At 42.9% G+C, this 26820-nt stretch overlaps 1 protein-coding gene across 4 annotated transcripts in view; it reads right to left on the reverse strand.

Annotated features, from left to right (window-relative positions):
- ppp2r3b (protein phosphatase 2, regulatory subunit B'', beta) overlaps positions 1 to 15108 on the reverse strand; it is a 58751-nt gene extending 43643 nt beyond the window's left edge. For 3 of the 4 annotated variants that reach the window (XM_035773072.2, XM_035773071.2, XM_035773073.2), the window contains exons 1-2: positions 14942 to 15107; positions 7129 to 7520 (exon numbers count right to left, since the gene is read on the reverse strand). In XM_035773072.2, coding sequence (XP_035628965.1) covers positions 7129 to 7497 — 369 coding nt within the window. In that variant the 5' untranslated portion in view covers positions 7498 to 7520; positions 14942 to 15107. Of the gene's footprint in view, positions 1 to 7128; positions 7521 to 14941 lie in introns of all 4 variants that reach the window. The other variant, XM_035773074.2, reaches the window with a different exon arrangement.
- Between the last annotated feature and the right edge of the window lie 11712 nt (positions 15109 to 26820).

Consider the following 26820-nt stretch of genomic DNA (forward strand, 5'->3'; position numbering starts at 1 on the left):
TTGTTGAATACTAAGAAAATATTGGTTTTGCTTTGACTGCACCCACTCTTTAGCTTTGAGAACCATGTCATGCTTGTGATTATCTGAATGAACGAGACATACAGACTTGTGCATTTGTTTTTGAGTCACTGTCCAGACTAGAGGTCGACCGATTATGATTTTTCAACGCCGACACAGATTATTGAAGGACCAAAAAAGTCGATACCGATTAAATCGGCCAATTTTTTTGCTGTATTTGTAATAATGACAATTACAACAATACTGAATGAACACTTATTTTAACTTAATATAATACATCAATAAAATAAATTTTGCCTCAAGAAAATAATGAAACATGTTCAATTTGGTTTAAATAATGCAAAAACAAAGTGTTGGAGAAGAAAGTAAAAGTGCAATATGTGCCATGTAAGAAAGCTAACATTTAAGTTCCTTGCTCAGACCATGAGAACATATTACATTTAAGTCATTTAGCAGACGCTCTTATCCAGAGCGACTTACAAATTGGTGCATTCACCTTATGACATCCAGTGGAACAGCCACTTTACAATAGTGCATCTAAATCTTTTAAGGGGGGTGAGAAGGATTACTTTATCCTATCCTAGGTATTCCTTAAAGAGGTGGGGTTTCAGGTGTCTCCGGAAGGTGGTGATTGACTCCGCTGTCCTGGCGTCGAGAGGGAGTTTGTTCCACCATTTGGGGGGCCAGAGCAGCGAACAGTTTTGACTGGGCTGAGCGGGAACTGTACTTCCTCAGTGGTAGGGAGGTGAGCAGGCCAGAGGTGGATGAACGCAGTGCCCTTGTTTGGGTGTAGGGCCTGATCAGAGCCTGGAGGTACTGAGGTGCCGTTCCCCTCACAGCTCCGTAGGCAAGCACCATGGTCTTGTAGCGGATGCGAGCTTCAACTGGAAGCCAGTGGAGAGAGCGGAGGAGCGGGGTGACGTGAGAGACCTTGGGAAGGTTGAAAACCAGACGGGCTGCGGCGTTCTGGATGAGTTGTAGGGGTTTAATGGCACAGGCAGGGAGCCCAGCCAACAGCGAGTTGCAGTAATCCAGACGGGAGATGACAAGTGCCTGGATTAGGACCTGCGCCGCTTCCTGTGTGAGGCAGGGTCGTACTCTGCAGATGTTGTAGAGCATGAACCTACAGGAACGGGCCACCGCCTTGATGTTAGTTGAGAACGACAGGGTGTTGTCCAGGATCACGCCATGGTTCTTAGCGCTCTGGGAGGAGGACACAATGGAGTTGTCAACCGTGATGGCGAGATCATGGAACGGGCAGTCCTTCCCCGGGAGGAAGAGCAGCTCCGTCTTGCCGAGGCTCAGCTTGAGGTGGTGATCCGTCATCCACACTGATATGTCTGCCAGACATGCAGAGATGCGATTCGCCACCTGGTCATCAGAAGGGGGAAAGGAGAAGATTAATTGTGTGTCGTCTGCATAGCAATGATAGGAGAGACCATGTGAGGTTATGACAGAGCCAAGTGACTTGGTGTATAGCGAGAATAGAAGAGGGCCTAGAACAGAGCCCTGGGGACACCAGTGGTGAGAGCGCGTGGTGAGGAGATTCTCGCCACGCCACCTGGTAGGAACGACCTGTCAGGTAGGACGCAATCCAAGCGTGGGCCGCACCGGAGATGCCCAACTCGGAGAGGGTGGAGAGGAGGATCTGATGGTTCACAGTATCGAAGGCAGCCGATAGGTCTAGAAGGATGAGAGCAGAGGAGAAAGAGTTAGCTTTAGCAGTGCGGAGCGCCTCCGTGATACAGAGAAGAGCAGTCTCAGTTGAATGACTAATCTTGAAACCTGACTGATTTGGATCAAGAAGGTCATTCTGAGAGAGATAGCGGGAGAGCTGGCCAAGGACGGCACGTTCAAGAGTTTTGGAGAGAAAAGAAAGAAGGGATACTGGTCTGTAGTTGTTGACATCGGAGGGATCAAGTGTAGGTTTTTTCAGAAGGGTGCAACTCTCGCTCTCTTGAAGACGGAAGGGACGTAGCCAGCGGTCAGGGATGAGTTGATGAGCGAGGTGAGGTAAGGGAGAAGGTCTCCGGAAATGGTCTGGAGAAGAGAGGAGGGGATAGGGTCAAGCGGGCAGGTTGTTGGGCGACCGGCCGTCACAAGTCGCGAGATTTCATCTGGAGAGAGAGGGAGAAAGAGGTCAGAGCACAGGGTAGGGCAGTGTGAGCAGAACCAGCGGTGTCGTTTGACTTAGCAAACGAGGATCGGATGTCGTCGACCTTCTTTTCAAAATGGTTGACGAAGTCATCTGCAGAGAGGGAGGAGGGGGAGGGCGAGGAGGATTCAGGAGGGAGGAGAAGGTGGCAAAGAGCTTCTTAGGGTTAGAGGCAGATGCTTGGAATTTAGAGTGGTAGAAAGTGGCTTTAGCAGCAGAGACAGAGGAGGAAAATGTAGAGAGGAGGGAGTGAAAGGATGCCAGGTCCGCAGGGAGGCGAGTTTTCCTCCATTTCCGCTCGGCTGCCCGGAGCCCTGTTCTGTGAGCTCGCAATGAGTCGTCGAGCCACGGAGCGGGAGGGGAGGACCGAGCCGGCCTGGAGGATAGGGGACATAGAGAGTCAAAGGATGCAGAAAGGGAGGAGAGGAGGGTTGAGGAGGGTGAATCAGGAGATAGGTTGGAGAAGGTTTGAGCAGGTTTGAGCAGAGGGAAGAGATGATAGGATGGAAGAGGAGAGAGTAGCGGGGGAGAGAGAGCGAAGGTTGGGACGGCGCGATACCATCCGAGTAGGGGCAGTGTGGGAAGTGTTGGATGAGAGCGAGAGGGAAAAGGATACAAGGTAGTGGTCGGAGACTTGGAGGGGAGTTGCAATGAGGTTAGTGGAAGAACAGCATCTAGTAAAGATGAGGTCGAGCGTATTGCCTGCCTTGTGAGTAGGGGGGGAAGGTGAGAGGGTGAGGTCAAAAGAGGAGAGGAGTGGAAAGGAGGCAGAGAGGAATGAGTCAAAGGTAGACGTGGGGAGGTTAAAGTCGCCCAGAACATATGAAAGCTGGTGGTTCCTTTTAACATGAGTCTTAGTTGTTATAGAAATTATAGGACTATTTCTCTCTATAAGATTTGTATTTCATATACCTTTGACTATTGAATGTTCTTATAGGCACCATAGTATTGCCAGTGTAACAGTATAGCTTCCATCCCTCTCCTCGCCGCTACCTGGGCTCGAACCAGGAACACATCGACAACAGCCACCCTCGAACCAGCGTTACCCATGCAGGGAAAGGGGAACAACTACTCCAAGTCTCAGAGCGAGTGACGTTTGAAACGCTATTAGCGCGCACCCCGCTAGCCTAATCTCGGGACTTGATAGGCTTGAAGTCATAAACAGTCATAAACAGCTTGAAGCATTGCGAAGAGCTGCTGGCAAAACGCAAAGAAAGTGCTGTTTGAATGAATGCTTATGAGCCTGCTGGTGCCTACCATCGCTCAGTCAGACTGCTCTATCAAATCATAGACTTAATCATACCATAACACACAGAAATACGAGCCTTAGGTCATTAATAAGGCCGAATCCGGAAACTATCATTTCAAAACGTTTATTCTTTCAGTGAAATACGGAACCGTTCCTTATTTTATCTAACGGATGGCATCCCTAAGTCTAAATATTGCTGTTACATTGCACAACCTTCAATGTTATGTTATAATTACGTAACATTCTGACAAATTAGTTCACAATGAGCCAGGCGGCCCAAACTGTTGCATACACCCTGACTCTGCGTGCAATGAACGCAAGAGAAGTGACAATTTCACCTGGTTAATATTGCCTGCTAACCTTTCTTTTAGCTAAATATGCAGGTTTAACAATATATACTTCTGTGTATTGAGTTTAAGAAAGGCATTGGTGTTTATGGTTAGGTACACGTTGGAGCAACGACAGTCCTTTTTCGCGAATGCACACCGCATCGATTATATGCAACGCAGGACACGCTAGATAAACTAGTAATATCATCAACCATGTGTAGTTATAACTAGTGATTATAATCGATTGATTGTTTTTTATAAGATACGTTTAATGCTAGCTAGCAACTTACCTTGGCTTCTTACTGCATTCGCGTAACAGGCAAGCTAAATTATTATTATTATTTTATTTTTTTAAATACAAAATCGGCAAATTCGGCATCCAAAAATACAGATTTCCCATTGTTATGAAAACTTGAAATCTGCCCTAATTAATCAGCCATTCCGATTAATCGGTCGACCACTAGTCCATACCCCAAGAAAGGATTTGGGACTGCTTCAAAATCCATCATGGAATGTGGGACTTTGCTGATAGGATAGCTCTTAGTATCATAAAACAGACAAACTAACTAGGTCTAACACTTTTTAAAACAGCAAACTGGGATTACAAAAAAAACAAAGCGGCCACCCTGCCACTTGTTTTGGTAAACAGCTGAAGGATGGGGCTTGAGAAATGTAACCGCAGCTTAGCTATGGATGCAAGAACTAACTATCAATGAGTATGTTTCCATGCACAGTAATAATTCGATATTAAAACTGATTATGGCAGTCGGCAGACTATTGCATAAACACCTTACACTGCTCATCTTAAATCGATGTAAGGTCAAAATCTAATTAAGCACACGCAGATTAAAAGACCTGGTTCTGCATAATCTTTAGAAATATTAGGACCTGACATCGGCGTAACAGCTGTGTATTTGATCAGCGCATGTGCTAGCACCAGGGAAATCGTTCTTGCAAAGCACGTAAACATTTTAATCAAACTATTCTACTAAATCTGACTATCCACAATAAATTGCATTGTTGTGTGCATGTAACCATACTCTCAAACCCTGTACCTGGAGAGCTAACCTCTGATTTGCAATCCAACCCCAGTTGTAACTAACCTGATTCAACCAGCTAATTATATGAGTCTGGTGCGCTAGATTACAGTTGGAGGGAAAGCCTACAGGACGGTAGCTCTCCAGGAACAGAGTTGGAGAGCCATGGTCTATGATATGAAAATGGTTGGCTAGTTTTAAATATTTAGAAACTACAGTGTTAGTTTAGTGTTAGCTTGGTCTGGGACAAAAGTGTGACACCAATCTAACACACCAGACTGGAAGGTTCTCTACAGCTCTGTTAGTGACCATCTGGTTCTTGGTCCCTGACCAAGGCCCTTCTCCCCAGACTACGCAGTTTGGCTGGGCGGCCAGCTCTAGGAAGAGTCTAGGTGGTTCCAAACTTCTTCCATTTAAGAATGATCGAGGCCACTGTGTTCTTGGGGACCTTCAAATGCTGCAGAATTTTTTTAGTACCCTTCCCTAGATCTTTTCCTGCACAGAATCCGGTCTCTGATCTCTACAGACAATTCCTTCAACCTTGTGGCTTGGTTTTTGCTCTGACATGGACTGTCAGCTGTGGGACCTTATATAGACAGGTGTGTGCCTTTCCAAATCACATCCAATCAATTGAATTTACCACAGGTGGACTCCAATCAAGTTGCAGAAACATCTCAAGGACGATCAATGGAAACAGGATGCACCTGAGCTCAATTTCAAGTCTCATACATGTAGCAAAGGGTCTGAATACTTATGTAAATACTTGTTGTTTTTTAAATAGATTTGCAAAAATGTATAAAAACCAAACCTGTTTTCGCTTTGTCATTATGGGATAGTGTGTAGATTGCTGAGGAAATTGATTTATTGAATCCATTTTGGAATAAGGCTGTAACGTAACAAAATGTGGAAAGGGGGCACTGTAGACACACCCTATGTTTGAATTAAATAAACTATATGTAGGCCATTTATCTTGTCTGATGTTTTAAGCACTGCAATTAAAAATGAAGACACAAATTACTAGAGAGCCCGTAGAGATCAATATAGCCTCACCAGAAGAACAAAAACCTGTTCCCGACCCTCCTCCCGATGCTGCTGGCCTACCGTGATTATGCTGCTAAGCTCCTGAAGTTGCCTGTAATAGGCTGCACCAGCGGTCAGCAAACTTTTCCATTTGGAGTGTCAAGTTATCGTCCCATTTCTGCTGATCTGCGTGCCAGTTATGAATTTCAGATGCACCTTTTCCTGGAAGAGTTTCATTTATAATAAAGTCTTCATATTGCAAAATCAATGTTACATGGTTAATCAAAATTCTATCTAAATGAAACTGATACTTTTTTATTTGTAACTTCTATTGCCAATATGTAAAAATAGCCTACTAAAAATATTGCAGCCCGCAGGTAGAAAATATCATGAAAAAAGTAAATATCCTATAAATCACATTGGCTATACACGGTCTGTCTGCAACGAACATGAAACATTGTATCAACTATTAACTTGGTCTGGCCCAAAGCTCCTGCTAGCAAACTTGCAATATTGTATCAAATATTCTAGGCCCTCAGAGTTTCCAGTGCCAGTGAGGTCTGGACAGACAGACACAGCTGTAGGCTGTTTGCACAAGGGATAAGAAGTAATCAGGTAGGCCCATTTAATGACATTTCCACCAGATCAGAGCATGACATTTTTTTCCCCTTTCATGCTGAGTGTTTATCAAAAAGGATTGAGCTGGAAAGATTTTTCAAAATTGGCTACGTTGAGTAGTTAATACAATGGATGTAAAATGGATGTTTATTTGATGCTTGAGGCAAATAAAAAATTACTTTGAGAAGCTACACAGTGATGGTGAGTTAAGGCAATCAGAAATAGTATCAGATCCTCAGATGGGCACATTTGTAGGCCTACATTTGCACACAGGCCAGGTAGTCTAGGCCTACTTCTATGCATAATCAGGTGCGTGTCCTTACTCAAGATTGACAGAAACGCTCCAAAAATATACATTTAAAAAAGACTCATAGCAAAAGGTCTGAATACTTATGTAAATAAGGTATCTGTTTTTTTTTATTTTTAATACATTTTCAAACATTTCTAAAAACCTGTTTTCGCTTTGTCGTTATGGGTTAGTGTGTAGATCGATGAGCATTTTTTAAAGCAATTTTAGAATAAGTCTAACAATAAGAAAAAGTGGAAAAAATAAGTCTGAATACTTTCCCGAATGCACTGTATATTGGCTACACCCATCCAATGATGTCAGATCAAAGATACATTTCTAGGGCTAGAGGTTAGGATGATGAATTGGATGATGAATTGGGACTGAAATAAATGACTAGTGAGCAGCAGCCTTACCTTTTTAGTGCTGACAGACCTCCGTAGCGCCCTCCCATTGGGTCCCACAACTCTGGCATTACCACTGCTCCCAGAGGGTAGTGTGTGTGTAGAGGGGGGGCTGGAAGGCGCACCGAGGGGTGCAGAAGACCTCTCCGTCAGACTTCTCTTGGACGCCACATTGTTGTTCTCATTGAAGGTCATTGACCTTTTGTCCTTAGTGTCCCCAAGCCCCAGATCAATGCTCTGTCCACTCTTGATCAGGCCGAGGTAGTCTTTGAGTGTCATCTGGGTCGTTGGCTCACTCAACCAGTTGAGGAAGAGCTCATCCACTTTCATTTTAAGCACCGGTTGCAGGACTTGTGGCGATGGCATGTTGTTAACCTCCATCTACTACTTTGACACCACAGCACCTGTCAATGGGGAAATCAAATAGAGAATATGGGCTGGGCAGCTACATAGCTGGCTAGCTAGATCCCTTCAGATATACCAGTGGGCAGTTTTCATCACATTAGATACGTTTAGGAATGGGTGGCCAGTAATAAACTGGTCCTGAACATCTCTAAAACTACGAGCATTGTATTTGGTACAAATCATTCTCTAAGCTCTAGAAATCAGCTGAATCTGGTCACGAATGGTGTTGAACAAGTGAAGGAGACAATTACTTGGTGTTACCTTACATTGTAAACTGTCATGGTCAAAACATATAGAGTCAATGGTTGTAAAGATGGGGAGAGGTCTATCCATAATAAAAGAGATGCTCTGCTTTTTTGACACCATACTCCAAAAAGCAAGTCCTACAGGCTCTAGTTGTCTTATCTTGATTATTGTCCAGCCATGTGTCCAAGTGCTACAAAGAAAGACCTAGTTAAGCTGAGGCTGGCCCAGGACAGAGCGGCACATCTTGCTCTTCATTGTAATCAGAGGGCTAATATTAATACTATGCATGTCAGTTACTCTTGACTAACTGCATCACATCCTTTTATAAGAAACATGAATGTGTTAAATTCTAAATGGTTTGCATTGTCAACTTACACACAGCTCTGACACACACACTTACCCCACCAGACATGCCACAAGCCTCCCCACAGTCCCCAAATTCAGAACAAATTCAAGAAAGTGTACAGTATTATATGAAGCCAGTATTGCATGGAACTCCCTCCCATCTCATATTGCTCAAATGAACAGCAGATCTGGTTTTAAAAAATGTATTAATAACTTTTGGGGGGAAAAGTATATATTCTTTAAAAATGTAGTATTCCATCAGCAAAAGGACATGTTTGACTTTCAGAAAAGCATAGTGAATAACAAGAGAATTTAGTCAACATTTTCACATGTTTCGTTGACCCCTTCTATCTCTACAAGTTACCACAAAAATATGCAATATGATGGTTTTATTGCAGATGGCGAGGCCAGTACAGGTGCATCAAAGATGGGACCGAGAGATAGAAGTTTTTCTCAAGGCCATCAGAATGTTAAATTCTGTTAAATAGCCATCACTAGCACATTATAGAGGCTGCTGACCTATATACATAGACTTGGAATCACTGGCCCCTTTAATAATGTTTACATATTTTGCATTACTCATCTCATATGTATATACTGTATTCTATACTATTCTACTGTATCTAAATCGATGCCGCTCTGACACTGCTCAGCCCTATATTTATATATTCTTAATTCCATTCCTTTAGATTTGTTTATTGTTGTGAAATTGTTAGATATTACTATTAGATATTACTGCACTGTTAGAGCTTGAACCACAAGAATTTCGCTACAGCCGCAATAACATCTGCTAGCCAGCTAGCCCCCGAATAGTAGCACTGTAGAAACTATTACACTCAACGGAACGACTTGATTAGTGTAGTATCAACAACGCAGCTACTGCCAGCTAGCCTACTTCAGCAGTACTGTATCATTTTAATCATTTTAGTCAATAAGATTCTGAATAGCTTTCTGAACATGATAGAAAATCTCCTTGCATTAGCAGCCTGTTGGCCTGTCAACTATGTGTCTGTCTATCCCTGTTCTCTCACTCTCTGCACAGACCATAAAACGGCTCCACCTCTCATCCTGGTGGTCCGGCGCAGCTTTCGTGGAGTTCCAGGTCTCAGCCTCTGGAACTGCCGATCTGCGTGAGTTCATCTCAGCCTATGCCTCCCTCCAGTCCCACTTCTTGGCACTGGGAACTGCGGAAACATGGATCACCACAGATAACACTGCTACTCCTACTGCTCTCTCCTCGTCCGCCCACGTGTTCTCACACACCCCGATTCTGGTCAGCAATGGTGGCAATCCTCATCTCTCCCAAGTGGTCTTTCTCTCCCCTTACCCATCTGACTTTCCATGGTTCACAGTTACCAGCCCTTTTAAATCCTTATATTTTTCCCTTGGAAAATGACCCTTGATACCTTTGATCACCTCTCACAGTTCTGGGCGAAACACCTCCCCACGTCTACCTTTGACTCATTCCTCTCTGCCTCCTTCTTTCCACTCCTCTCCTCTTTTGACCTCACCCTCTCACCTTCCCCCTATCACAAGGCAATATCTAGACCTCATTTTTAGATGCTGTTCTACCACTCCTCATTGCAACTCCCCTCCAAAATGGTACTTGAATGGTATCGGGTTTTACTCTCTCCTCTTCCATCCTATCATCTCTTCCCTCTGCTCAAACCTTCTCCAACCTATTCCTATTCTGCCTCCTCAACCCTCCTCTCCTCCCTTTCTGCATCCTTTGACCCTCTATGTCCCCTATCCTCCAGGCCGGCTAGGTCCTCCCCTCCCGCTCCGTGGCTCAAACAGACTAACAGAACAGAAACATAAATGGAAAAATAGCCTCCCTGCGGACCTGGCATCCTTTCACTCCCTCCTTTCTACATTTTCCTCCTCTGTCTCTGCTGCTAAAGCCACTTTCTACCATTCTAAATTCCAAGCATCTGCCTCTAACCCTAGGAAGCTCTTTGCCACCTTCTCCTCCCTCCTGAATCCCCCTCCTCCCTCTCTGCAGATGACTTCGTCAACCATTTTGAAAAGAAGGTCGTCGTTTGCTAAGTCAAACGACACCGCTGGTTCTGCTCACACTGCCCTACCCTATGCTCTGACCTCTTTCTCCCCTCTCTCTCCAGATGAAATCTCGCTGCCGCCCAACAACCTGCCCGCTTGACCCTATCCCCTTCTTCTCAGACCTTTTCCGGAGACCTTCTCCCTTACCTCACCTTCATCAACTCATCCCTGACCGTGGCTGTCCCTTCCGTCTTCAAGAGAGCGAGAGTTGCACCCCTTCTGAAAAAACCTGCGATCCCTCCGACGTCAACAACTACAGACCAGTATCCCTTCTCTCTTTTCTCTCCAAAACTCTTGAGCGTGCCGTCCTTGGCCAGCTCTACCGTTCTAAATGACCTTCTTGATCCAAATCAGTCAGGTTAAGACTAGTCATTCAACTGAGACTGCTCTTCTCTGTATCACTGAGGCGCTCCGCACTGCTAAAGCTAACTCTTCTCCTCTGCTCTCATCCTTCTAGACCTATGGCTGCATCTGTGAACCATCAGATCCTCCTCTCCACCCTCTCCGAGTTGGGCATCTCCGGCGCGGCCCACGCTTGGACTGCGTCCTACCTGACAGGTCGCTCCTACCAGGTGGCGTGGCGAGAATCTGTCTCCTCACCACGCGCTCTCACCACTGGTGTCCCCCAGGGCTCTGTTCTAGTCTCTTACTCGCTATACACCAAGTCACTTGGCTCTGTCATAACCTCACATGGTCTCTCCTATCATTGCTATGCAGACGACACACAATTAATCTTCTCCTTTCCCCCTTTCTGATGACCAGGTGGCGAATCGCATCTCTGCATGTCTGGCAGACATATCAGTGTGGATGACGGATCACCACCTCATGAACCTCAGCAAGACGTTCCTCCCGGGGATGCCTGTTCCATGATCTCGCCATCACGGTTGACAACTCCATTGTGTCCTCCTCCCAGAGCGCTAAGAACCTTGGCGTGATCCTGGATCACCCTGTCAGTTGTCCCGCTCCTGTAGGTTCATGCTCTACAACATCCATCTGCCTCACACAGGAAGCGGCGCAGGTCCTAATCCAGGCACTTGTCATCTCCCGTCTTGATTACTGCAACCTGTTGGCTGGGCTCCCTGCCTGTGCCATTAAACCCCTACAACTCATCCAGAACGCCGCAGCCCGTCTGGTGTTCAACCTTCCAAGTTCTCTCACGTCACCCCGCTCCTCCGCTCTCTCCACTGGCTTCCAGTTGAAGCTCGCATCCGCTACAAGACCATGGTGCTTGCCTACGGAGCTGTGAGGGGAACGGCACCTCAGTACCTCCAGGCTCTGATCAGGCCCTACACCCAAACAACACTTTCATCCACCTCTGGCCTGCTCTCCCTACCACTGAGGAAGTACAGTTCCCGCTCAGCCCAGTCAAAACTGTTCGCTGCTCTGGCCCCCAGCTGGTGGAACAAACTCCCTCACGACGCCAGGACAGCGGAGTCAATCACCACCTTCCGGAGACACCTGAAACCCCACCTCTTCAAGGAATACCTAGGATAGGGTAAGTAATCCTTCTCACCCCCCCTAAACACGTGTATGTGACAAATAACATTTTATTTGTTACAGATTCTAGTTTTGGAAACAGAAAACTGAATGAGCTCAAATGATAAGAAAATGAGCAGAATGTTGGCCTAAAATCCATCTCCTCCCACTACCGGCCACAAGGCTTCCTCTCATCCCGAGTGGCGCAGCGTTCTAGTTCGAATCCAGGCTGCCGTGATCGGGAGTCCTATAGGGCGGCGCACAATTGGCCCAGCGTCGCCCGGGTTTGGCCAGGATAGGCCGTCAATATAAATAAGAATTTGATCTTTAACTCACTTTCCTGGTTAAATAAAGTTTAAATATATTTTTAAAAGACCATATTTGATAGTTAGTGGAAACACCAACCGGATGCGTCACATTTATACATCCAATGAAATATCTAGCTCAATTTTAGCAAATCTGTGGCAAAATGGTACTTGAAGAGGGTTTTACCTTCTATATCAAACAAATTTATAGAAAAATGTACCTTATGGTGGAGACAAACAGACTAACATAATGAAACATAGAAAAATAGTTACAACCGAGTGTTTACATATTTATTTAGCTTTCCACTGCAGAACTATGTTGTGTGTAATTGCAGGCTATTCTTTAGATGCTGCAATAAGTCTCTCTTTTTTTTCAACTTTATTTTAGGTGGTGTCGGAGCTCCAGTGCGCTCACAATAGTAGCGGCTTAAATCGTGGAGTTGTTTAAATAGTCTATGGATACTAACGTTAATGAGCTAGCCCATTCATCCTCGACTTCGGCGATGTCATCTACAAAATTGCTTCCAACACTCTACTCAGCAATCTGGATGCAGTTTATCACAGTGCCATCCGTTTTGTCACTAAAGCACCTTATACCACCCACCACTGCGACTTGTACGCTCTAGTAGGCTGGCCCTCGCTACATATTTGTCGCCAGACCCAATGGCTCCAGGTCATCTACAAGTCCATGCTAGGTAAAGCTCCGCCTTATCTCAGTTCACTGGTCAAGATGGCAACACCCATCCGTAGCACGCGCTCCAGCCGGTGTATCTCACTGATCATCCCTAAAGCCAACACCTCATTTGGCCACCTTTCGTTCCAGTTCTCTGCTGCCTGTGACTGGAACGAATTGCAAAAATCGCTGAAGTTGGAGACTTTTATCTCCCTCACCAACTTCAAACATCTGCTATCTGAGCAGCTAACCGATCGCTGCAGCTGTACATAGTCTATCGGCAAATAGCCCACCCATTTTTACCTACCTCATCCCCATACTGTTTTTATTTATTTACTTTTCTGCTCTTTTGCACACCAATATCTCTGCCTGTACATGACCATCTGATCATTTATCACTCCAGTGTTAATCTGCAAAATTGTAATTATTCGCCTACCTCATGCCTTTTGCACACAATGTATATAGACTCCTCATTCCTCATCCTCACTCCTCATTGGTTTATAGAGGCAGGTACCCACGTGCCATCTCCTCATTGGTTATACCCACGTGAGTGATTGAAAGAAGAACTGTTTTGCCGGTCGTTGTGGTAATACTATGAAAGTTGAGATGCCGATCATATAAGTTCAAAGATGAAAAAGCCTGGAAGGAGGAGAGATGACTAGAAACAATTCAGTTGGCCGTTTTATGTGTGGATTAATTGTCGGAGTAGAGGACCTTGTGCATTTCAAGTAAAATAACTCAATGTTTATATCCCAGGACAAATTAATTAGCAACAACAAGCCAGCTAAATAGGACAAATTAGCTAGCAAGTGCAAGCTAACTAGCTAAAATTGCCATACATGTTTAATCCTTTTCGACCTGTCCCCAAATTAATGTAATTAGTTCAGAGTTTGTTTTGATATTTTAACATGCGTGTCGTGATCGCGCTTGTTGTAGGGGGACCAAATACATTTATGCACAATAGCGCACGATGTCACACGCATGCAGCCGGTTTGGGTTCCGTGTTAGCGCCTTGACGATAGTATCTTCTGGCAAACGTATTAACGTTAGCCAGATGTTTCGTTAAAGCCCCGACGCTTGCACTAACATTAAGACGCATCGCTTGCAGTACGGTTTTGGAAACATAAGGAGCGTATCTATCATATCAGCAAGATTATTACTTTTAAGTTTAAATTACTACACACCTTTATATGGTTAGGGTTTCCACACTGCATATTTCCATGTTACAGCACTTCTTTATGGAAAACAGACAGAAATCAGAATCGACTGCCTGTGCTAATTAGCTATCTGCGTCTCCGAACACCTGTGTGTAAACGGAAGACAGACGCCACAAAGACGTTGTCACTGAAAACTACTGTCGGCTGCAACTGTTAAAACAGGGTACAGCAGTGGAGGCTGCTGAGGGGAGGACAGCTCATAATAATGTCTGTAACAGAGTAAATGGAATCGAGTAAAACACATAAAAACATGAGTTTGACGTATTTAATACCATTACACCAATTCCGCTCCAGCCATTGCCACAAGCTGGTCCTCCCAAATGTAGGTGCCACCAACCTCCCGTGGTGTACAATAAGTACATTTTGCATTTGTACAATTACTTTAATGTGATTTGACAGTAGATTACATTATGTTTCTAGAACCGTATTGTAAATGAGAATTGATTCACATTTAGATTGAGTATTTAGCTGCCAGAGCCAATTTGCCTCTGAACAGAATATGTAGCTAAGATTCTTGGGTGACGTTAGGCTCCTTTAGTCCATTATTGGGCTAGTGCGGTAGCTAGAAAGTTAGCTTTCATCTCTCGTGTATCAGACAGAGAGCTACATTGGAAAGGAAAACCAAAAATGTATCTAATGTTTGGAAACTGCAAGAAAGAAAGCTAACAAACGCCAGCCTTCAACAGTAGTAGTTAGATAAATTATCCAACGTTACCTTTTGCACGAACCCTGTCAAGATTAATGTTACTACGGTAACGTTAGCTAATTTGCTAACTGCAACAACTAGCTATGTCTCGCAAATCATTATCACAGCAATTAGCTAATTTATCCAGCAGTTAAATAGCTAGACAGTTGCATCAGCCATTTCCTAATACTGAAAAGCAACAAATAACGAGCTACTTAATCAACGTTAAAATTAAAACAAATAACGTTATAGCTACAGCAGCAGCTAACTGTTAGTTACTGCTTCTGTCGTGACACAAACTGCTACGCTAATTGGAGCAATGCAAGCAAAATACCACTAGCTACGATGAAGGCATTGAAAAGAAATGTATGTAGCGAGCTACCATATACAAGTAGATTCGCATTTGAAAGATTACCTGTATGTTATTATAGTCAGGATACAAATTGTAGACAAGCGTTCATTTCACCGGGGTTTACTTTGAATTCCAGATCTCGTTCCCTATCTCGGTAACCAGGAAGAGCAAACAACGCGGGAACTTTCTGACAACAAGAACGTGACTTAATTAACCCTATCAGTCCTGAGTCCCCATCAGAAGTCGGCTTTTCATTCATCTGACTTGCATTTACCTGTCCAGACCGTATATTTAGCCTCACAATGAAGCGTTATACCATTTTCTTTTCAGGGGTACAAGTAGAACACAAAACAATTCATGAGTTTCCTAAGTGTTATTGACACATGTCCAGTGCTTTACTTGGACTGAAGTAGATTCAGGTGCTCATTTTGGATTTATATTTAGGTGCAGGAGCAAATGTAAATAAATAAAAGTAAGGTTGGCCACAGCAAAAACCTGATAAAGATACATTTATATGAATGCTCAGTGGGAAATTATTATCCAATTAGTCAGTGACAACTGTGTGGAGTTTGTGACAGAAGAACTCCGTACCTTCTAACAACTCTTGTGTAGAACAAAACATGTTCAGTCCCTGAGTCTCAGCTTTTCATAGATAACTTTTAATAGTTTCTAACTCAAACCATTCGGACTCTAAATACATTTTTGTAAAAAGACCGGGCCCCTTTGGGATCTGCTCTTGTCTCACAAAATCCACTCTAGCTCAGTCCCCAGTTAATTAACAAATCAAATCAAGTTGTATTAGTCATATGCACCGAATACAACCTTACAGTGAAATGCATACTTCCGAGCCCCTAACCAACAATGCAGTTAAAAAATATATGGATAAGAATAAGAAATAAAAGTAATTCATGAGCAGCAGTAAAAGTACTTAAAAAGCAGTTGTAAAATAGTGAGACTATATACAGGAGGATACCGGTACAGAGTCAATGTTCGGGTGCACTGGTTAGTTGAGGTAATATGTACATGTAGGTACAATTATTAAAGTGACAATACACAGATGATAACAACAGAGAGTATCAGCAGTATACAAGGGGGAGGGGGCAATGCAAATTGTCTGGGTAGCAATTTGATTAGATGTTCAGCAGTCTTATGGCTTGGGGGTGGAAGCTTTTTAGAAGCCTCTTGGACATAGACTTGGCGCTCCGGTAACACTTGTCTTGTGTTAGCAGAGAGAACAGTCTATGACTAGGAGTCTTTGACAATTTATAGGGCTTTCCTCTGACACCGCCTGGTATAGAGGTCCTGGATGGCAGGAAGCTTGGCCGCAGTGATGTACTGGGCCGTACGCACTAACCTTTGCAGTGCCTTGCGGTCGGAGGCCAAGCAGTTGCCATACCAGTCAGGATGCTCTCGATGGTGCAGTTGAAGAACATTTTTAGAATCTGAGGACCCATGTCAAGTCTCCTGAGGGGGAATAGGTTTTGTCATGCCCTCTTGGAGTGCTTGGACCATGTGAGTTTGTCGCTCGGTCCTCATTTTCCTGTAGTCCACAATCATCTCCTTTGTCTTGATCACGTTGAGGGAGTTGTTGTCCTGGCACCACACGGCCAGGTCTCTAACCTCCTCCCTATAGGCTGTCTCGTTGTTGTCGGTGATCAGGCCTACCATTGTTGTGTCATCGGCAAAGTTAATGATGGTGTTGGAGTCGTGCCTGGCCATACAGTCATGAGTGAACAGGGAGTACAGGAAGGGACTGAACACGGACCCCTGAGGGGCCCCTGTGTTGAGAATCAGCGTGGCGGATGTGTTGTTACCTACCCTTACCACCTGTGGAAGTCCAGGACCAGTTGCAGAGGGAGGTGTTTAGTCCCAGGGTCCTTAGCTTATTGATAAGCTTTGAGGGCACTCTGGTGTTGAACGCTGAGCTGTTGTCAATTATTAGAAATTCCCACATAGGTGTTCCTTTTGTCCGGGTGGGAAAGGGCAGTGTTGAGTGCAATAGAGATTGCATCATCGGTGGATCTGTTGGGGCGCTACACAAATTGGAGTGGGACTAGAGTTTCTGGGATAATTGGTGTTGATGTGAGCCATAACCAGCCTTTCAAAGCACTTCATGGCTTCAGACATGAGTTCTACAGGTCCGTAGTCATTTAGGCAGGTTACCTTAGTGTTCTTGGGCACAGGCACTATGGTGGTCTGCTTAAAACATGTTGTTATTACACACTCAGACAGGGAGAGGTTGAAAATGTAATTGACATTTTCAACACTTGCCAGTTGGTCAGCGCATGCTCGGCAGTACACATCCTCATAATCCATCTGGCCCTGCGGCCTTGTGAATGTTGACCTGTTTAAAGGTCTTACTCACATCGGCTGCGGAGAGCGTGATCACACACTCTTCCAGAACAATTGGTACTCTCATGCATGTTTCAGTGTTATTTGCTCGAAGTGAGTATAAAAGTAGTTTAGCACGTCTGGTAGGCTCGTGTCACTCGGCAACTCTCGGCTGTGCTTCCCTTTGTAGTTTGTAATGGTTTGCAAACCCTGCCACATATGACGAGCATCCAAGCCGGTGTAGTGCTATTCGATCGTTGTCCTGTCTTGACGCTTTGCCTGTTTGATGGTTCATCAGAGGGCATAGCGGGATCTCTTATAAGCTTCCGGGTTAGAGTCCCGCTTCTTGAAAGCTACAGCGCTACCCATTAGTTCAGTGCGGATGTTGCCTGTAATCCATGGCTTCTGGTTAGGGTATGAATGTACAGTCACTGTGGGGACGTCGTCATTGATGTACTTATTGATGAAGCCAATGACTGATGTGGTGTTCTCTTCATTGCCATCGGAGGAATCCCGGAACATTTTCCAGTCTGTGCTAGAAAAACAGTCTTGTGGCTTAGCATCTGCTTCATCTGACCACTTTTTATTTATCTAGTCATTGGTGCTTCCTGCTTAAATTTTTGCTTGTGATTCTTGCTTGTGAGCAGGAATCAGGAGGATAGAATTATCAGATTAACCAAATGGAGGGCGAGGGAGAGCATTGTATGCGTCTCTGTGTGTGGAGTAAAGGTGGTCCAGAGGTTTTTCCCTCTGGTTGCACATTTAACATGCTGATAGAAATTTGGTAAAACGGATTTAAGTTTCCCTGAGTTAAAGTCCCCAGCTATTAGGAGCGCCGCCTCTGGGTGACTGTTTTCTTGTTTGCTTATGGTGGAATACAGCTCATTCAATACTGTTTTATTGCCAGCCTCAGTCTCTGGTGTTATGTAAACAGCTACAAAAAATACAGATGAAATCTCTCTAGGTAGATAGTGTGGTCTACAGCTTATCATGAGATACTCTACCTCAGGCCAGCAACAGCTCGATACTTCCTTAGATATCATGCACCAGCTGTTATTTACAAAAATACATAGTCCGCCGCCCCTTGTCGTACCAGACGCCACTGTTCTATCCTGCCGGTTCAGCGTGTTGATAGTGTCGTCGTTAAACCAGGGGAGCATAAGATATTACAGTTTTGAATGTCCCGTTGGTAGTTTAATCTTCTGAATAGGTCTTACATATTATTATCCAAAGATTGCATGTTTGCTAGCAGAATGGAAGGAAGTGGGAGTTTATTCGATCGCCTACGAATTCTCAGAAGGTAGCCTACCCTCTGACCCCTTTTTCTCCTCCTAATTACACATACTAATGGTTGGTACCAACAGATGCAGAAGAAATAGATTAATCCAATGGCAGCTCAAACATACAATGTTTAAAAGGGGTTAGAAGTCCTAAATAAAGCAAGCATGATGTGGGACTCATTGGGTTAAAGGGGCAATCTGCATTTAAACAACAAAGCTTCCCCGCCACTGTTTTGGCTAAACAGCTGAGGGATGGGGCTGTAACCACGCTCGAAGTTGTAGACAGAGCTATGGATGCAAGGACTCAAAATGTTATCAAAATTATAGTTTTAACCATAGAATTACATATTAGAACAAGACTTTATTCATTTAGTAGAGTAATTGAATAGGATATATGTGATTTTAACCATATTTTTAGGCCACAGTGTTACTATTTCAGTGTTAACAAACAATGTAGTAATAAAAGCGTATATTTTGAGTTCCGGTGGGGTACGACAATGGAACTAAGTTCATAAGGCAAATATTATTAATTCAAAAGTCCAAAATGTATGTTTCAATCACAGATTGCCATGTAATCAATTGCAAATCACTGAAATCATTTGATAACCACATGACCACAAATGAAGTGAGCGCCTTGTTTCCTCACATCCACTCAATCAAGAAGAAAGGGAAGATGGTTTGGAAGTATGCTGTATTCAGACCATTCTGACATGTTTATCAGAGACCATTTTGTCACGAGTGAGAATGTGGTCAGTCTTTAAAACAATAGCCTAACCCTAAGACATAACACTGTACAAAGACAACAACAGGTAGGCACCCACAAATGGTGTGACATCAGTGCTGTTATTATGATTTTGCCAGTGTAGCGCAGACGCATAAGTGTTAGTTTGAAGTATCTTTTTGATTATACCGCAGCCAAATGAGGGACAAACTGGTAGTGTGTTGAAGATGTTCTTGCAACATGCATTTAATATAAGCAGCATTTGACATCAACAATTTTCCTTGGAGCCACAATTTTCATTATCACTAACACTGATGACAAGTGTCATCCATCATCCATAAAAATCTAAATGTGGAACATTTTCATGAAATTGAGATTCCCTCCATGATGAATAACTAATACTATTCACTGAGATGTGCGGTGTGTCAACGGCAGGGAAATTGAGCCTATAAGGTCACACAAGCCAAGTAAGAAGCTGTTGCAATCAAATTCTTAAATGGTATTTATTCTTCCACCATCCATTAAGAGCCATTGAGTTAGAACTAAAAGGCCAGCAGGAAACTGGTGGTTATAATGGAGGATATAGAGAGAAGAAATTCCATCAACAAAAAAATACTGCTTGTCAGCGTTTAGCTGTGTCCTATTATATAGCTGGAGTTGACTGTGGAAATGGTAAACCTAATAAGGACCCACGCACACACACTTCTCCCTGAAGATGAGATGGACAAGATGCCACCCTGTTTTACTTATCGTTATATGATGCTATGCACATTACTAACATAATCACAGAAAGCCCATATATTCAATACCCTAAAACTGCTTCTATTTCTTTCCATTTGTAAATGTCAACCACATTCCACTGCAGTTAAGATAGTTTGTTTTATACCATTCATAATCCAGATTTGAGTTATACTCTAATTTCCCCACACTGAAGTACTGTACTTATTTCCAGGAAACACTGTGTGTTTCGTGTGTGTTTGTGCATTGCGTTTGTGTATTGTGTTTGTATATTGTGTTTGTGTATTGTGTTTGTGTATTGTGTGTTCCATTTTTCCTGTAATAACACGATCCTGCTTCTCTTTCCATGAATGACAATTCTCCATCAGTGTCTCTCTCTTCTCCTTCTCCCCCCTTTCCTTCTCATCCTACTGAAGACTGTAGGGTGAGATGGGGCAGTGTTAAGGGAACTAGGCGGTCTTATTGATTTACTGGAGAGGAAAGTCTTCTGAGGCAACATGGCTCCCCCACTGCTTCCCCTGCATAGGCAGTAACTCTGGGTGAGGTCAGTTCCAATAAAGGTACCATCGTACACTCATACAGAAAACATGTCTTTACGTTCCATAAAGAAGGTCCAACAGTCCAAGGCAGTCTTTGCACTACTCACCTGGAAATATAACCACATTTAGAAAGGTCTGTCATTTGACTATATATGAATAGCATAGTAATGAAGGAGGTAGAAAGCTATACATGTATTGCAAACGTGTTTTGTGCACACACAGACACACGCACACGCGTTAAGCTTGTTTGCCAAGAGCAAATGTATCTCACTGTTGTGAACATTATCGACTGGGTTCTCCTGATTGCTTCCCTTGATAACAGCAGTAACTAAAATCTGCTGCATTCAGAGTTTTCAGAAGCGAGGAAAATTATCGGAAAACTCTTTGTTCTTCTCGACAGAGAGCCTCATTTATCAGAAATGAGAGGAGAAAAGTGAAGACCTCAAACCCCTAAACTTTTCAACTTCTCAAAGCGTAATTACAGTGTACAAATAGGATTTTACCCAAAGCTGCAAACATGTTGTTTTTTCACGCCTGGAATGACATTTCAAAGGTTTGACCCAGTCAGAAACCACAGGGGATAGCTGGTTAATGTGGAAGAGTGCTAGTGAGGGGTTCATGTGTACAGCTTGCCCCTACTGCTGTCAATTTATGGAATCTCTGAAGTAGGCTAAAAGCAATCTGCACTAATAAGGCAAGTGTGTAAAGTTGAAATAGTTTGGTTGTTGTTACATAGGAAATTATGTTGTGCAGGCGGCTAACGTGAACTAACTGCTGGTGAAACAGTATAGGCATAGTGCGTACAGTAGTTTGTGTTTGGCCAGTCTTGGTACTTTGATTGCTAGGAGAGTTCTTGCAAAGTTTACTGTCTATTTTCCAGTCAGACATACAGTATAAACACATGCGTAATGGGTGTTAGTGTGGCCCTCCATGTGGTCCTCCATTTAAATGGTGTTATAGATTTTTATCATCAAGTTGTGTTGCAATTTCACCTCCTGACATGTGACAAAGCCAACAGTGCAACTAGAGTTGACAAATGGGTGCGGAATATGATCACTTTCTTTCATCTGTGATTTCAATTGAACAATAATAGAAAACTCTTACAGTTTCAGTGAAAAATGCAAATAGGAACACGTCTCAAATATCAAATAAAAAAATAGAATGAAAAAGCCAACAGTTTGACTATGTATATAGCGCATTCACATAAACAACCTTAATTTAACATTCTCTGGAGCAGATAAAGATTCCTCTAAGTAGGTTTACCACACTGCAATTTACAGTATTTTGCAACAATATTTGCACATTTGGCTTTAACATTTTTTTTATACTTTCATTCAAAAGCCATATCATATCTGAAATACTATTTAAACACCAGTCATTTTTTCCAACATTTACACCACATAAAGTAATGGTGTATATATATATACAGTAGTTTGGCCTTCTTATAAGGTCATTTGTCATCATTTAATTTATATTTAGCAATGAGGCCACTCTGTCCTTTGTCTGAAATCCTGCAACGTTGTTATACAGTATAATTTATGTGAGCAATGTTGTATTGTTATTATATCTACAATGTTGGGATATATCAATCTCTCATTGTGAATTTACAGTACATTGCTTTGGTCTTCTTCTTCAAATAAAATCTGTGATATCCTCAGAACTGAGTTGGGGTGCGAACTGTGAAACACTCCAAACCTCCTGTTCTACCTCCCAAAATGTAATCCGATGCTGATAAATCTTCTCATACTCCTTTTATAGTCATACTGTAAACACGAGAGCAGTGTTTTTATTCCTTAAGAGAATCAGAGGGAGAGAATCAAACTGGCTTCAGTCAACATTTAGATTCCTAATGCGCGGCTCGAGATGGAGCCGCAGAGGAGGAGACTTCTTTCATTAGAACACATCAGTAGCTCTCTGAAGTTAGTTCCTTCCATCTGAGATGACTTTAAAAGAGAGACAATGCCTCTGCCTATTGAGGTCTGTGGAGAGCTTTCTCTCTCATCGCATATTAATGAAAGGTACTGTTACTGTACATGGTGAGCTGAAGAGACAAAACTAAATATGATGGAGGATTGAAGCAGTTTCCTTATTATCTCCTCTCCCCTTTTATGATCCATATGGACTGTATACGAAACATATTGGTACAAGACCTCCTCAACATCACAACATCATGTAACCGTGGACATTTTCTTTGTTGGAGATATACAAGGGAATGGAGTGGGTGACTGAATCCCACTGCTGGCTTGCCTCTGAAACTAAGCGGGGTTGGTCCTGGGTGGGAGACTGGAAGTGTTGTTGGCAGACCAGTCAGTAGGAGGCAGTCTTTCCCCTGATCTAAAAATAAATAAATATCCCAATCTCCCAACGTCTTTCGTCTTTCGGATGGGATGTTAAATGGGTTTCCCGTGTCTCTGTGGTCACTAAAGATCCCATGGCACTTATTGTAAGAGTAGGAGTGTTAACCCTGGTGGCCTGGCTTAATTCCCAATCTGGCCCTCACGCCGTCATGGCCACCTAATCTTTCAATTGGCTCATTCATCCTCTCTCTTGCCCCTGTAACTATTCCCCAGAGTGTTGCTGTAAATAAGAATGTGTTCTCAGTCAACTTACCTGGTAAAATAAGGGTAAGAAAAGCAAGACAATGGCCAGTAGAGGGCACACTTCACCTTGTTTACAGCTCAACTCACATACCCTCTGTCATTCTCGCTCACACACTTCCCTTGGGAAGGAGGTATTTTGACCTCAATGGGACTTCCTGATTAAATAAAGGTAAAATAAAAAATAAATAAAAAAACACACACTAAATGTACACTCTTTTTCTTGTAGACAAATATCCTCACTGTAACCAAGGGCCACAACAATGTTGACAAAGACCTAACATGCTGTATGTCAAAAATATGACACTGGAATGGTCCGGTCAGTGGTCTTTTACTGAAAATGAGGGAGTTAATAGAGGTGTGGGTTTGAGTGTCTGGAATGAACCACAGCAGTGATAATCTCTAGACAATGCTCACCTCTAAACAAGCATTGGTAGGGAATAGGAGCAGGTCAATCAGTCAACCCATTGGAGCAGATTCTGAATTCCTCAATATATCCCGATGTTAGTGAAGGTGCTCTATATTAGGTGTATAAGCTATGTGTGTGTCGCACTATGCTTTTATAATGCCATGTAATATCACACTATGAGCAGGATCTGTGTGAATATGATTTTTTAGGCTTTATATCAAGCCAGGACAGATTGGAACAGGCACATATTTTGGAAGATTCACAACAATTAAGGGTTGTTTAGTGTTGTTTTGTATTGTTTTATTGCCTACTATTTGATGTAGTCTAATCATATTTATATCAAATTTTAGGTCAGTTGCAGCAATTCATCAACTCTAAGTGGAATGAAAAGGTATTTTGAAGCCTTTGATTTTGTTGTGCCGTATTAGCAGCTCTGAAAGGCCCAATCCTAGACATTGGTTTTGCTTTCAAGATAAAAAGGAATGGACATTACATCACTTTCTAAATAATTTCATGAATTAGGGAAATTGCTCTTAAATCGGTCGCCATGAAAAAAAGAGAAAGCCATTTACAAAAATGTGCTTCATCTCTTAATTTGCCTGGAGATTACAATCTTGCCCATAATGACTTAAACATGGGAACGAGGGTTTGTGTTCGATTTTGGGCTAATTTCGCTGGTCAATCGCTAATGTTTGGCCAGACAAAGCTTCCGTTAGCCCCTCATATGGAATAGTGGAAAACAAGCATGAAAGCAGGGAAATCATGGAAATCAGCAGGCCTTCATTATGCCAAGGTCATTATAGTTCTCTTTAATCCTCTGTGCTTATAGAAGTTAAAGGAAGCCTATGCTACGCTATCACCCAAGGCCTCACCTTTGAACACACACACACACACGCACACACGCACACACATACGCACACACACCAGCGTCTTTTTCATTCGGGCTTCTTGAATTTCATCATTCATTTTACATCACATTATCTGTGGCCTGTTCCGCAGCCGCACTGCTCTGCTTGCTGTTGAGGAAGACTGTTTCCTCGGGAACGGCCTGAATCATGCAGAGTAAAACAAACGGATGATTAGAGGCTATTGGTCACACGCAAGTTAAAGATCTGCTTATTAACTAATAATACATTAGATAATAGATTAGTAAACGTTTTGTGAATCTGTAATATTATTTATCAATGTGTACCTTGAAAACATCAGTCCATGTGTATTCATTTAATTACTTTAATAGTTCTAAGTGGACCTTCAAATAAAGTGTTACAGAGGCATTAGGAGAGATAGGGACAGGTTTTGGCCTGCAGCTGTGTGTGTGTGTGTGTGTGTGTGTGTGTGTGTGTGTGTGTGTGTGTGTGTGTGTGTGTGTGTGTGTGTGTGTGTGTGTGTGTGTGTGTGTGTGTGTGTGTGTGTGTGTGTGTGTGTGTGTGTGTGTGTGTGTGTGTGTGTGTGTGTGTGTGTGTGTGTGTGTGTGTGTGTGTGTGTGTGTGTGTAATGTGATCCAGGTAGTCTCGTTGTAGCATTTGCATAGATTCTGGCACACACACACACACACACACACGTCAAAAAGTGTCTGATATTCTTTTACTTTTCACAGAAGTGGTGTGTGTATGAGTCTGTAAAACCTAACTTGCAGCATTGATCGGAATAGGGGTCACATGGACGTTTCTGCTATAGTGAGCTTATAAATATACCTTTCATAGTGCCTGCTAGAACACTCCTCTTAGACACACAGGAAACTATACCTCAACACACAAGAGGCCTGGCTGAGTGATCGGTGAGCCCAATTGTTTTGTGAATCCAATCAGTTTGGACTGTGTTTATGAAAGCTTTATAAAGACTGGAGAATCTGAACAACAGAATCATACTTTGTTTGTGTGTGAAACCGCCTCACAGCTTGACATAGGAAATAAAAAAACTAGTAAAAACTAAGTTTACCATTCATTCAGAGCTATTTCAAGACAGACCACTAAAATCATGCATTAAAATACAATGATTACATGACTACTTTCAAAGGAATTATATCCCCCAACTTGTAGCTACCCAACCCCCCCCACACACCCCACACACACACACCAGCGTCTCTTTCATTTGGTCTCCTTGAATTTCATCATTCATTTTACATCACATTATATCTGTGGCCTGTTCTGCAGCAGCACTGCTCTGCTTGCTGTTGAGGAAGGCTGATGTGTCTTCAGGAACAGACTGAATCATGCAGAGTAAAACAAACGGATGATTAGAGGGTATTGGTCACACAAGATAAAGATCTGCTTATTAACTAATAATACATTAAATAATACATTAGTAAACATTTTGTGAATTTGTATTATAATTTATCAATGTGCATCACTGTATAATACATACATGTAGTATGAAAACATCAGTTCATGTGTCTTTATTTACTTAATTTAATAGTGGAAATACAAATAAATTGTTACAGAGGCATTAGGAGAGATAGAGATGGGTTTTGAACTGCAGGTGTGTGTGTGTGTGTGTGTGTGTGTGTGTGTGTGTGTGTGTGTGTGTGTGTGTGTGTGTGTGTGTGTGTGTGTGTGTGTGTGTGTGTGTGTGTGTGTGTGTGTGTGTGTGTGTGTGTGTGTGTGTGTGTGTGTGTGTGTGTGTGTGTGTGTGTGTGTGTGTGTGTGTACTGTATACTGCGTTCCAGGTAGTCTCGTTGTAGCATTTGCATAGATTCTGACACACACACACACACGTCACAAAGTGTCTGATATTCTTTTACATTCCACAGAAGTGGTGTGTGTATGAGTCTGTAAAACCTAACTTGCAGCATTGATCGGAGTAGGGGTCACATGGACGTTTCTGCTATAGTGAGCTTATAAATATACCTTTCATAGTGCCTGCTAGAACACTCCTCTTAGACACACAGGAAACTATACCTCAACACACAAGAGGCCTGGCTGAGTGATCGGTGAGCCCAATTGTTTTGTGAATCCAATCGGTTTTGGACTGTGTTTATGAAAGCTTTATAAAGACTGGAGAATCTGAACAACAGAATCATACTTTGTTTGTGTGTGAAACCGCCTCACAGCTTGACATAAGAAATAAAAACTGGTAGTCAAGTTTACTATTCATTCAGAGCTATTTCAAGACAGACCACTACAATAGTGCATTAAGTTACAATAATTACGCCGTTACTTTCACTGGAACTCTATCCCCCAACTTACAGCTAAAAAACTATCCCCACATTTCAAGTTAATGTTTCAAATGAGCATCACAAGACAAGGCCTTATGTTATTGCTCTACCGTAAGTGGCTAACTGTGATCTTCTAGGGGGGGAATGGTCTCTTAGTCTCTGTCAGAGAATGT

The sequence above is a fragment of the Oncorhynchus keta genome, chromosome 7 (genome assembly GCF_023373465.1).
Source record: "Oncorhynchus keta strain PuntledgeMale-10-30-2019 chromosome 7, Oket_V2, whole genome shotgun sequence".
NCBI lineage: Eukaryota > Metazoa > Chordata > Actinopteri > Salmoniformes > Salmonidae > Oncorhynchus > Oncorhynchus keta.